Genomic DNA, 14,308 nt, shown 5'->3' with positions numbered 1-14,308 from the left:
ATTTTTTTATTTCATTTTTCTCTGTTTAACAATAAACTAAACAATATTTTAACAAAACATACACTGAAGATTTACTTTTGTAGAAAACTGATTATTTAGTCATTGATCGAAAACATCAGAAGTGTCTCAATACTTTACCTGATTGAAACTGTTTTTTTGGATTGATTATTTTCTGGTGTTTTGGGCAACCTTTTTTGTGTATTTCCAAAAACAAAAATGGGATAGGGGTCACTGATCAAAAAACAGATGCTTTATTTAGCAGCGTTCAATGAATGTGTTCGCTCAACTCAATTAACTTTTTCAGTCCTATTTGTAATAGGTAATTACAAGATGAAGACTTTTATATTTGCATTTCAAGAGCAGCATAACTTGCCTTAATTTGAAATTATTAGCCAATTTATTCAAAAAGTAACTGATGGAATAAGTTTCATATTTAGTTTCAAGCAAGTAGCATAGTGTCGTGAGTAAAAACATCTGTTGAAAGTAGCATGAGGTTAACTGATGGTATTAATGGAACATTCTTTCAACATTTGAGTTGAAGATAATGAACCAAAATCCCAACTACATCCAAAAATACACAATAGCTTGACAGGACAACATTTCCATAGGCACATTCACACCAGGTCTCATCAGGACATCATCTCACCAACACAGAAAAAAGGAGTGGGTTAAAAAAAAAAATAAAAAAAAAAAATCTAACCCACACAAAGCTGCCACAGCTGCTGAGCACGGAGACATGACATCATATTTTTCTGTGCTAAGTCTTTGCAAAGAGCGTGGGCAGGTGTGCACAGGCAGCTCGTGCGTCTCGGTGTGATTACTACACTGTGAGAGCCAACAGACAACGGGGAAGCAGCACAGCACGGTTTATGTCTGTGTGTGTGCGTGTCTGAGTCTGTCACTTAGAAGTTGAGGTGATCTAAAGGAATCTTTTTCACATATCCATATCTATCCTCTTATCTCTGCCTGTGCTTCTCCAGCTCAGCTTTCTTTGTGATTTTCTCATTCACACCTCTCTCTCTCTCTCTCTCTGTCTGTCTGCTGATTGTCCCATTGTTTTGTTTTCTGGCTTTTTGTTTGGCTGTCATGCCCTGTGAGCACTCTTTAATTCTGCACACTGCCTCAAGATTACAAAGTGCCGGTGGAGGGGCGAGGCGGGGGACAAAGAGGGCAGAGGCACTTCATTAATCAATCAACCAGCTTTGAAAATTCACCTAATTAACGGCTAATTACGGATCCGGGCACGGTGCCAGCTGGCCTCCCATCCACCTTAGCCAGTGCGACCCCCGCGGCCCCCCACCAAATGACAGCGGAGGAAAACACCCCTCCCCTGTTCCCTCCTGTTTGCTTTCTTCCCCATTAGTCTTTTTATTCATGCATATGCTCGTCCGTTTGTTGTTGTTTTTTTTTTTGTTTTGTTTTTCATGCTCCACAGAAACAACAGATGAGAGCTTGATAATTCAAACGGCGCAGCGGACAAGATGCCTGCGCCTCTCACTGCTGACTGACTTTCATCTCGCGCCATATGGTGGTCCGTTTGATTCACTTTTCCGCAGTCTTACCGGGAAAATATCTGAAGCCACCACAGGGTTGAGGACTTTCTCTGAGGTCCTGGTCTCTTCCCACCCGTGTCTGGTGCGGTTCTCGTCTGGGACCTCTGGGCTCAGCTTACGGGACATACTGGCTCGCCAGGCCCGCTGGATGCTAAAAGAACACAATTAGGGTTTTAATTTTGACTTAATCATTAGTGTTACCTGAATTCTAAAATTATACTGCAGTTTTATCATTTTCTTTAGGTACACCCCTGCCTACGCACGCAGCGCTTTGCACAAATCCTCATTGCCTCTGGCCTTTTCTGCTTTTTAATCACATTTCCAAACAGTTTTTTTTTTTTTCCCATCCAAGTATTTATTACAGATTTTATATGATAGATCAGCACAAAGAAATGGAATATTGTGAAGTGGTAGGAAGAGAATACATTGATTTCATCTTTCTTTTGTATGTCGTTACATAACTAAACATATGGGATTCTGGCGTTATTGAAAGCTAAGCAAAAACCATCACACTGCCTCCATGTGTTTCCCATGTGCACTTTCATTCTTTGGAGTTTTTCTATTTCATGTTTTGTTTGTTGTTTTGTTTTTTCTACTTTGTTATTCCACCTACATTTGCATAGCTTGTGAAACTTTAAGATGGCCCTGTGGGCAATCAAATGATCAAAGCAAATGACCAGCCACTCAATCAGCTCGTGTGGAAAGGCTAATATAAGCCTGTACAAAAATCTGAGTGGAGAAAATATGACTACAAACCCAAAGACATTATTTTTGGCCCAAAATTTGTCATTAATGTAATTTTACATAAAATTAGCACTAACAGAAATACAGTGGAGAAGAACTAATAACCAGTTTAGCACAAAATGAGATCTAAAAAGTGCAACACTGATAAGGAGGAAATAAATCAGAATGGTCTTAGGGTAAATAGAACATAGTGTAAATATAATAATGTACAAAATAACTGTCTTGTGATATGGACAGAGAAACATACTATCCAAATCAAGGAATAGTTAACACAAACAAGACTGTTACGAGTTTACCCTTGAGTCTGGTAATTTTGTGTAAACTCAGCAATTTCTGTAATGTGTGTGTGGTGAAGTGTGGACCCAAACACAGACGGGAGGCAGGTGAAACTTTGAGGAGAGTGAAGATTTCATTAAAACGCACAGTACAAAACTTAGAAATACAAGGAGCAAAAAGCAGGAAATGCATCCTGAAAATGGATCAGAAGTGAGAGCAACGGGACAATCAAACAATGAGTGAATGACAGCAAGATTTCATTTACTGGGTGTGTCAAATTAACTGAGTGAACTGGAACTGTGGGGGAGCATAAAGAGGGTGAAAAGAAACAAACGTAAACTGCAAGTAAACATAGGAGAAAAACACAAAGGGAACAAAGTGATGAGTGAAATATCGGTAATTATTAAACACAACAGACTAGACATATGTTGAAGTAAATAATGATATTTTTATTTCATTCTTAAATGGAAAATGACTAATGTAAATCTTCTTTCCAACTTGTCCCATCAGTTTTTATTTTCTTTCTTTATACTTTTGCAATTTCATGTTTTGTTGACACTGGTTTGCACACTTCCTTGACCTCTCTCCTCGACTTCTGTCACGCTTCGGTTCGCAACCTTTACAAACAGTTCTTGCTCCATCTATCACTTTCGAGTCTCTTTCATCCATGCACCCCCCCCCCGCTGCAGCCCCCAACGCTGAGGTTCATGATGGAGCGCAGGATCAATTACCTGATGGAGAAACACCTTCACCTCCAGTGGAGCAGAGAGACAGCTGAACCGAATAGAACAAATTGAATAAAGCCATAACTCTTCGCTCCAAAACCAATACCTCTCCAGCTGCCTTCGTCCAGCCCCATTTTCTACACTGTTGCTCCCTTCTTTGCCTCCGTTCTCCCCCTCTTCAGACTTTTTTTTCCCCCTGAGTTTCTCCAAACTTATTTTTTTCCTCAGTTTGTTTCACCTTTCTATACCCTTTTCTTGTACCTCTACACATAGAGAGGTTTTTCTTCTCCATACTCAAACTTTCAAGGAAGTGAAAGCCCGAGGGGAGTGCGCACTGTTGTACTGAAGCCGTTTGCCCATGTTTAGGTAGAACCACATTAGATTGGAGTCTACAACAGCTCATGCGCTCAATATTGCACTCTGACCCCAGAATCCAAAATCTAATCACTGCAAAAATTGCATTAAAGCCACACATAGATTGATCTCTGGTGCAAAGCTGCACATAGTCCTTTCGGGGACCAAAGGTACTGTGGCTGTGAGATGGGAGTGTGAAATTTAAATTTTAGGCCGCAGGTCATACTCACATAGTGGCCTTTATCTCCAAGTGCTGTCGCTGCTCTCGGTGAGACGAGTTTTTGTTGTCCTCCTCGCTCCTGCATGTTTCAAATTGACACAAATGGAAATCCATCAACACAGCAGATGCAGTTTAAAGCTCACCTATTTGAGGCAAAAAATATTTCTTCAGTTGGTGGAGGTTTCTTTGCTCCTTAGTGTAAAAAACGATTCTGTTGAGCCAAAATATAAGCGATGTTTGGTAAGAAACTGAGCTTGCTCAATAGTCCGACATCCTCTTTCCATGAACTAAATGTTTCCATAAAACCGAGGTAAAAATTGAGGCACTTCAGTCTCTTACCTCTCAATCTTCTGAAGTGCTGGCCCTCCGCTGTGGCTGCAGCAGCGATGATAGCTCTTCACTTCTTCCTGTGCGGTAAAAATGCAGAGTTTTCAGATTCCCTCACCAGCGATGCTGCAAAGCATGGCGCTGTAGTTTCACATGTAGTCATCATGATTGTAAAGTGGCTCACGTATACCTGCTCCTGTGTGGCATAGCTTTACCTGAACTGCTATATACAGTATAACCTAAATGTTTTAAGTTTTAAACTGATTACTATTTGAAAAGAATAGAAACACTCGTGTTCTTCAGGAAGTTACCTCGATTAGGCAAAACATAACTGGAACTATGCAGGCTATTCCTTCTTTGGACTCTTTTTGACAGAGTTTGATGACTTAAAGTTTGTCATTGTAGCGGGACTACTTGTGTAAAACGTTTAAGGGATGCTAACATTTTCCCAAGACCATGTACATGAAGGTTAGGAGAATATATTTAGTTCACAGTTTCCCATGATACAATGTTCAAGTTACTTTAAAACAGCTGTTGTCATGGATCTCAATCTGTTGTTCAAGCCACGGATCTTTGGTAGAGCGGAATAAGTTCCACTTAGCGCAGCAGTAAGCTACTATTTCCAAAGATGAGCTCATTGTGCAGCAAACTGTTTTACTTATTACCCTTGCATTAAGTGTCACAAAAGCGTGAAGTTACAGACCATTGAACAACATCTAGCAGCAGTTTGCTGCTAATAAGCTGCACGAATTGGTGAAAACAGATATACTGCTAAACGTGAATGAGCATACTTGCCATTTTCAGGTGTATAAGCAAGCAAAACTAGATGAATGCAAATTATGCTTGGTACTGCTGTATGTCTACATAAACAACTGCAGGCCTATTAGCTGCAGCAGGGGATAGTAGAGCAAGAATATTTGTACAGATAATTATCCATCAAGCCCATAATGACATGTTCACAACATTTGCATAAGAATACCTCGATTAAACATGCTTAAAATCCAAGAATGTAATTAGGCAACAGACCCAGGTGGAGACATTATCACATAAGATTACATATAAGTTTCTACAGGAAGTACAAATAGACTTTTACGGTCTGATCAATGTTTGATAAGACCGCAAATGGCCCTAATTGACCATTTGCCTTGGTAAAACTCAGACTAGATAAAATATGCTTTTTATGTACTTAAAATTGGTACATAACTCTGGGGTGAAATACATTCAAACTTTTTTTTCCCCCTTTGTGTAGTGATGCATTCTGTCCAAACACCATACCTCTAACATACTCGTTTTTCTGTTCAGTTGCTTTTCCACTCACTAAAGCAGAAGTTCCCTATTGATATAAATGGGCAGAAAGCAATAAAGGTTTCTTTGAAGAGTTTAGATGAATCAACTATTGTAGAGATGCATCGACTGAAGGCTGCATCCAGATGGCGTGGGAAGTTGAGTAATGAGTCAAACGATAATAAAAAGGGTAGGTCACAAAAACCGCAAGGAAATACCTTTGTTATAAGACAGACAAATGTGATGAGTAAACACATCTGCTGCTTTTATGTCCATGAAACTCTCTTTTTTAGAATAGATATGCTATAGTTTTGGGGCTTCAGACTACATCTTTAACACTGGTAACCTGTCAAGCGGATCATGGGAGTCTGATTGTCCTCTGCACATGTATTTTATGGATCTGGAGAAGGGCTACAACAATGGTCCCTGAGGCATTTAATGAGGAATGCTGTGGAAGTATGGGGTATACGATACTTGTATACTCTAAGCAAGTGCACCATCCAGATTTTCAGCATAAAATCAAGCGTGTTACTGCTGCTGGTTTAAGTCAGCCAGGCCTGCCCCTTGTTCACGATGCTGCAGTCGAGACAGTGGTGTCTGGTTTGGGAACCTCAGGGTCTCATTTTTGTTTATTGCTGGTGATGTGCATCTGTTGGGGCCAATCCAACACCTTTGGCATGTTCTCGAGAAGTTAACTGACTGCAGACTCAGCTTCCCCCTGTCTGACGCTGTGGTTCTCAGCCGGGAAAAAGTTGGATTTCTTCCTCTGGGTTGAGTAGCCGTCTCTGCCTACAGTGTCGTTCAAGTGTCTTTATAAGTGATGCATGACGGAGCAACAAATTGATAGACGGATTGCAGTCTGCTGGTAGGACAATGTCAGTCTTTCCTGTACCTTCATACACTTATCTTCATGTTTAATGCCTTTGCTGTATATGCTCTCTCAGCCAATTGAAAGGCATAATCCATACAAAATTAGAGTTTGAATAAGGTAAATTCTCAATTAAGCTTTATATCTTCGAATTCTCTCTGCAGGGTCTTCAAGTTGACTCGCCTAAAGGGAAATGGGTGCTGCTCAGCTCTGTCATGGTGAGGAAAGATTACACCCAAACAGCAAAGCTCTTGATTTATCATTCTATCTATGGCCGACTCTCAAGTATGGCCATGAGGTAATCATGAATAAAGGAATGCGCTTCCAGGACCCAAGCGGCTGAGGTGAGTTACCTCCGTGGGAGGACTGGGCTCAATGTTTGAAATAAGACAAGTAGATCCATCACGCAGAGGCAGTTCTGAATTCAGCAGCTGCTCCTCTGCATCAGAAGGGGTCGGCTGAGGTGGTTCAGACATCTGATCGTGAGGTCTATTCGGCAACTCTCTTTAGGGATTTTGCTGGGCACATTCCATTGAGAGGAGACCCACAAGGATCCCAGGCATTTAACTTCAGATTTCTGGGTTTCCATCCCGAATTTGACACCATCAGAACTCAAACTCAGGTAAGTGGAAGCAGAAGATGAAGATAAAGTAAATTCCAGAGGATTGATGTGACTGAAGCTAGTCTCTACTTGTCTGCCTCATGAGATTCGCTCCAGAATTTTATAGTTCTTCCATCCAATACATTTTAGCAGAGAAGAAAAGTAGCAACAAATTGTGGAAAATTTGTACAATTAGAATAGGATTCTCCACTGGGAGCAGGCGAATGGCCGTGCTTTGCATGGCCCGTTCTCTCGCTTCCGTGGGCTTGGAACCATAATAAGGGCAGTCAGGAGATGGCAGAGCAAGATGAGGTGAAGGGAGACATTAATTAGCATTAAGCTGCTGAAAAATGGACGACAGAAGGAAAAGAGGAAGGAAGGGAAGGAAAACTGCAAACAGGCAGAAGAAAGCGTGCTTCCGTTTAATTGATGAGTTATTAAAATAATAATTTCTCAGTCCTAGATGTCTCGCAGAGATCGATGGCAAACTTAGCTGAAACAGACACACACACACACACACACACACACACACACACACGCATTCCTCTGACTGTTTTGGAGATCCTCAATATCCATTTCATCCTCTGCCAGTGGTAAAGCCGACTTACACATATAAAAAGACGTGTAGATGTCAGTGCAGACAAAAAAAAAAAGAAAGAGGAAAGTCACACGTCAATATGTGAGCACACACACACACGTCTCCGAGTGACCCCAGTGGATCTGATTGCAGCAAGCAACGGACAACCGGCTGTAACTTGACTTGCCCATCAGCCTGAGGAAATACCCAATCAGAAAGGCTCTTCTGGCGAAGATGCTCATTATTCACCGCATCGGAAATCAATTTACATGCAGATCGTGTGCAAGGAGTAATATGGAGACAACATTTACTCTTTTGCCTCAAGTCCCTGAGCTCAAAAAGGACCTGCTGAGGGACGCAGGCCTCACTGATGCATTCATGTGACTACATAAGTGCCGTTTTCCCTTGCTGTGTGTAGCTATAGGGCAATATAGCAAACACTGATGTGTTCATGCATTTCTTTTTTAATAAACCTTTTGGCTGAAGAGAAGGAGAAGAAGAAGGGCATTCTGGTTCAGTGGCAATGATCGATTTGTTATTGATAGATGGTAAAATTAATGCTATACATCAGGGGTGGCCAAGTCCAGTCCTCGAGAGCCACCATCCTGCAAGTTTCAGATGCATCCCTGCTTCAACACACCTGAATCAAATGACTGGCTCGTTATCAGGCCTCTGTAGAGCTGATCCCGGTCTGTTGGAGTAAGGATACTTCTAAAACTTGCAGGATGGTGGCTCTCGAGGACTGGACTTGGCCACCCCTGCTATACATTAACACGAAACTCATGTTGCTGCACTTGCAAATGGGTTCAAAGTCAGGCACAACGGAGCAACAAATGGGTAAAAGCAAAAAGGGACATTTGTACAAAGACATAAAAAAAAACTGCTAATTTTGTCTGTCAAAAACAGTCACAGCCTTTTGGTTTGTCAGATTTTGTAACTTTACAAATGTGAAATATATGTGTTAGAGTGGATAATTGTGGAGTGGAAGGAAAATGATGCACGCTTTTCAATGTTACTTCTCAAAGCAATTGGTTGCAATGAATTTTACTTAGGGGTACAGCAGTAAAGGGGGTTGAGAGCAAGTTGGACTTTTCAGAATTTTATTTCTGAAAACTATAATTTTCCTTCCACCTCACAGTCATGCTATTTTGTGCTATCACATTAAAATTCTCAAAAATATATTTAAGTTGGTACTTCTAATGTAAAAAAAGTCCAGGGGGCATACATAGCAACACAAGGTACTGTACCTTTAAGAATCACAGATTCTTAAGCAGCACAGGTTAAAGACATATTTTTAAAATTCTCCTCCTGATTTCACTTCACTAATCTCCTCATTTAATAAGCAGAGAGCCACTAATGATTTATAATTCCTCCTGATAATGAGCACGAGGCCTGATGCATTATCAAAACTTTTTGCCAATTAATTTTGTGTTTAGCTAATGGCTTGAAAAAGAAGGGATGAATTTCCTCAGGCTTAACACAAACAGAATCTCAGCTATTCTGAGAGGAGTGGGAGAGCATATCATTAAGGAAAAGGCATCGTGGAAAAGATTACGAGAACATTTCTGGGTAGATGTGAAGGTGTGTGGATTTTTGACAGGTTGAAAAGGCAGAGGGTGAAAGATCAATCCAACACACACACACACACACACAAAAGGCAACAAAGACTACAGCAACATCATTTCTGTGTTTCTCATTCCTTGTAGAGGATGTCATGCTGAATCTGATTCTTAGAACTTTTGGATTTTACATCTAAATATATGCAGATGTAATTCTGTCTTTTATATTAAAGTATCTGTACATATATGTGAAAAACATTTTTTTTTCTTTTACAGGGATACAGTTTAATCAACTAAAGTTATTCCAGTAATTTGAATGTTACATACACAAAGCCAACAAAAAAGGGATTTTTGAGATGAAAAGAGACACACAAGAAGGCCATAAGAAGGGAAAAGAAAGATGAACAAAAGCAAGAATGGGAACACAAGACATGGAAAGAAGGACAGATGAAAGGATGAAAGGAATCAGAAAGTAGAAAGGAAGGATGAAAAGACAGAATGTAGGGAGGAAAACAGGCAAGGGGACAAAAGACTGAGGAAGGAAGAAAAGATAGAGGTTGGAAAAAAGGGAAGGAAATAGAGGAAGACAGGAAGGACACAATGAAAGAATAACTGAACAAAGAAAGAGAAAGAGTGAAGGAAGAAGGAAGGACGAGCAGAAGGAAAGAGGTTAAAACAGAAAAGGGACAGCACAAGGAAAAAAAAGAAACAAAGGCAAAAGGACATAACATATTACCTAACACTTTTCTGAAGCAGTAAAAGCTGCTCATAATCTAATTGTATTTTTTTTTTTTTTTTTTTTTACAAACCTAGAAAACATAGAAATCACGTTTCATACAGTTTCATATATTTTTCTCCATAGGAACCCCGTGTAAAAGGTAAGGAAACTATAACTGAGAGCAACTTCAAAGGACCCTGCTTTAAAAAAAAAGTATCAAAGCTATTCCTTTAACATACCGAGAGAAAGGTGCGTAACATTCATTATTGTGAGAGATCTTCTTTGGCTGATCAAAGGCTAAGCTTACACACCGAAACCATTCCAGCTGTAGTCGTAAACAGAGCAGATGGAAATCACTATAGACCTGGAGAATGTAGGTGTGAGCACTCAAGCTTGTGTTTTTGCATATGAGTTGGTGGATTTATTGAGCAATTTAATGACACTTTTTTATGGTATTGAACCACAGAAGAAATCTGCACACATCACACACACACACACACACACACACACGGACACGCACACGTGCGCGCACAGATAATACCTGTAAGTCTCCATCTGAAGTTCACGCTGTACCAAAATGACATGTATCCATCACTGTGCAGGTTCGTCGTGTTCCTGCACAGGTTATTACGACTCTATCGCATAGCATTTGAGTGAGCCGGAGCAAACAGCACTCAGCACTGCAGCGTCCCGCTGGGAGAGATACAATGATGCACTTCTGAAATATGACACCCATCCCTGGCACCACACGCTCACTATGTACAACCCCCCCCATATGATACACAACACTACGTCTGAGTGACACCCATTGACGCCGGATCCCTGCTCCTGTGCTGATGCAGTTTATTTAAAAAGAAAGGGTTTCTGTAGAACATTACAAAATGTGGTCCTAAATTATTTTTAAAACAACAAGCGTGCATGCCAAAGCATACATTTCGTGCGGAACTTCATTAAATGTGACCGATTTGGCGAGCTGTTTAAATAAGCTCTCGGTGAAATGGTTAACAACACGGCACGGCTGTAAAATTCAGCTGTCCCATTGATTACGAGGTAATAGCTGGATAGATTAATGTGTTTCTCAGGGGGGTTCCTGCCTCGCCAGTGAATCTGAATCACTCATGCAAACACAGTCAGCGGAGCTGCCTCCCTAACCAACAACCCACATTTGTATTCTTATTCATATTTCCTCCTGCCGATTACTGATTAGCGTTTCAGCGAGACCCTGCTTGCTTTTGCTCGCGTTCTCTCTCTCTCTCTCTCTCCTGGTGGATGTGGATCTGATGAGGCTGCATCAGTTGCCATAACTGGAACGGATCTAATCAGATATGGATTTAAAACTCCTAAAGTTTAGAGCAGCAGAGGAACAAAATGAGAGCCTTTTGTGTGCAACGGAGGGTTCCGCCGTTGCAACATATTGCAGAGTAAGTCGGAAGCTTTTGATGGAGCAGAGCTTTCAGACCTCACAGGCTCGATATCCACGGCCGCCGATAATGTGCAGCGCTACATCACTGGCATTAAATATTCAGAAGCTCAATACAAGCCAGGTGAAGTCCCACACCTACACTTAGGGAGAGAGACAAAAAAAAAATTAAAATAAAAAAATCGGATACGTCTGTTAAAGATGATTCATGCGAGTTCTCTCTTTAACTAACAGCTGTCTGAGTTTCTGAACTCTTTGAACTCAATGAGATGGGGAGCACTCATTCCAGCTGAGCAGTTTGGCTGTTTCTGCTGAAGATGAGGGTACAAAGTATGGCATAAGTTAGAAAATGGGAACTTTTTCAGCTATTCTCATGATGGAAACCCTGAAGTGAACTTGAGCTATAATAAAATTATAGGTATCCCAACTCAAACTGATTAATGTTAAAGCACAGTAGCCTACTGTTACGTAGAATATTTATGAAAAGGAATACTGTTTGTCCTATTCCAAACTTGAAAGTCGTAAAGTGGCAAAAACACTCATTCCTACTCAAAATGGGAAATGGTTTTACAAAAAAGATCACACTTTACTGAAAAAGCTAGGAAACCAGTATTCTGTCCCTTGTTTTCCATTCAGCGGTACAACATGGGTCGGTGCGGGTCTGTACAGTATTTTGTCTGGTGTTGTCGTAAAAGTGGCCCATTCCTCGGCCCCCTTCAGTGTTGATCCATACGACAACGGTGTAGTATGGTTAGGGAAGAGCTACATGGGGTCACACAATTGGGAGATATAAAAATGTCAATAGTTGCAACAAGAATGAGACACTAGGATGGACGCCACATTGGGCATTTGGGTTTAACTTTAAAGTCCAAAGAGAGTCCAGCTGGCGGTGGAAATGCCCTTCTGAACGCTGCATACGTCGGAGGACAAAACAGCGTACCTAAATGCACTGACCTGATCGGCAGAAACGAGGAATTAGAAAACTAAGTCATTAGGAAAGCAGGAAGCAAGCCTTTTATTTTCATAAGTGTTATTCCCTAAAATTTTAAATTGCAGTCTAGGTGTAAAATGTGTTTGCTCCAAACAAACTGAGTAACTATCAATATAAATAAAATCACACTAAATGCATCTTCACAATGTCAAAAGCACTGACAAGTCAATTCAGTTCAATTTAATTCAGTTTAGTTATAAACCTCCAAATTAAAACAACTGGCGTCTCAAGGTATTTTACAAAAAAAAATATTGGTTGTACAGACAGATTCAAGATCAATTTATGATTTGATCCAAGTTATTGAACTACAACATGCAGTCTAGTTGAGTTCCCATTTAAAATGGTAAAATGTTGCATGTTAATGAAACATGGCAGTGTCAGTGTCATGCTGTGGTGATCCTTTTCTTTTTATCAGGGTTAAGGTCTAGGAGAGAGCTGGCAAGAGTTGATGGGAAGATAGTTACAACTAAACATGGTGCAGTCCTGGAATAAAAAAAAAAAACTCAGACTGCAAAGGAGACTGAGATGGAATTTGAGAAGAAAGGTCAAAATTATATATACAGGTCCTTCTCAAAAAATTAGCATATTGTGATAAAGTTCATTATTTTCCATAATGTAATGATAAAAATTAAACTGTCATATATTTTAGATTCATTGCACACCAACTGAAATATTTCTGGTCTTTTATTGTTTTAACACTGATGATTTTGGCAAACAGCTCTTGAAAACCCAAAATCCCTGTCTCAAAAAATTAGCATATCATGAAAAGGTTCTCTGAACGAGCAATTAACCTCATCATCTGAATCAACAGAGTAACTCTAAACACCTACAAAAGATTCCTGAGGCTTTTAAAAACTCCCAGCCTGGTTCGTTACTCAAAACCACAATCATGGGTCAGACTCCTGACCTGACTGCTGTCCAGAAGGCCATCATTGACACCCTCAAGCAAGAGGGTGAGACACAGAAAGAAATTTCTGAACGAATAGGCTGTTCCCAGAGTGCTGTATCGAGGCACCTCAGTGGGAAGTCTGTGGGAAGGAAAAAGTGTGGCAGAAAACGCTGCACAACGAGAAGAGGTGACCGGACCCTGAGGAAGGGCCGATTCCAGACCTTGGGGGACCTGCGGAAGCAGTGGACTGAGTCTGGAGTAGAAACATCCATAGCCACTGTGCACAGGCGTGTGTAGGAAAGGGGCTACAGGTCCCTCATTCCCCAAGTCAAGCCACTTTTGAACCAGAAACAGCGGCAGAAGCGCCTGACCTGGGCTACAGAGAAGCAGCACTGGACTGTTACTCAGTGGTCCAAAGTACTTTTTTCAGATGAAAGAAAATGTTGCATGTCATTCGGAAATCAAGGTACCAGAGTCTGGAGGAAGACTGGGGAGAAGGAAATGCCAAAATGCCAGAAGTCCAGTGTGAAGTACCCACAGTCAGTGATGGTCTGGGGAGCCATGTCAGCTGCTGGTGTTGGTCCACTGTGTTTTATCAAGGGCAGGGTCAATGCAGCAGCTATCAGGAGATTTTGGAGCACTTCATGCTTTCATCTGCTGAAAAACTTTATGGAGATGAAGATTTCATTTTTCAGCACAACTTGGCACCTGCTCACAGTGCCAAAACCACTGGTATTACGGACCATGGTATTACTGTGCTCAATTTGCCTGCCAACTCTCCTGACCTGAACCCCATAGATAATCTGTGGGATATTGTGAAGAGAAAGTTGAGACGCAAGACCCAAAACTCTGGATGAGCTTAAAGCCGCTATCGGAGCATCCTGGGCCTCCATAACACCTCAGCAGTGCCACAAGCTGATTGCCTCCATGCAGCATTGAAGGCTGCAAAAGGATTCCTGACCAAGTATTGAATGCATAACTTAACATAATTATTTAAAGGTTAACTTTTTTGGTATTAAAACATTTATTTTATTGGTCGGATGAAATATGCTAATTTTTTGAGACAGGGATTTTGGGTTTTCATGAGCTGTATGCCAAAATTATCAGTATTAAAACAATAAATATTTCAGTTGGTGTGCAATGAATCTAAAATATATGACCGTTTAATTTTTATCATTACATTATGGAAAATAATTACCTTT

General features: G+C 40.7%; 1 protein-coding gene across 2 annotated transcripts in view; it reads right to left on the bottom strand.

The window, feature by feature from the left end:
• Positions 1–14,308, bottom strand: part of LOC103148081 (schwannomin-interacting protein 1-like) — a 265,763-nt gene that overhangs the window by 250,632 nt on the left and 823 nt on the right. For both annotated transcript variants that reach the window (XM_007566705.2, XM_007566706.2), the window contains exons 3-5: positions 4,212–4,279; positions 3,883–3,951; positions 1,563–1,704 (exon numbers count right to left, since the gene is read on the bottom strand). In XM_007566705.2, the coding sequence (XP_007566767.2) occupies positions 1,563–1,704; positions 3,883–3,951; positions 4,212–4,279 (279 nt within the window). The remainder of the gene's footprint in view (positions 1–1,562; positions 1,705–3,882; positions 3,952–4,211; positions 4,280–14,308) is intronic.

This window comes from Poecilia formosa, unplaced genomic scaffold, assembly GCF_000485575.1.
Source record: "Poecilia formosa unplaced genomic scaffold, Poecilia_formosa-5.1.2 Scaffold197, whole genome shotgun sequence".
Lineage (NCBI taxonomy): Eukaryota > Metazoa > Chordata > Actinopteri > Cyprinodontiformes > Poeciliidae > Poecilia > Poecilia formosa.
The sequence above is the reverse complement of the archived record's forward strand: the minus strand, read 5'-3'. Positions and strand labels throughout refer to the sequence as shown.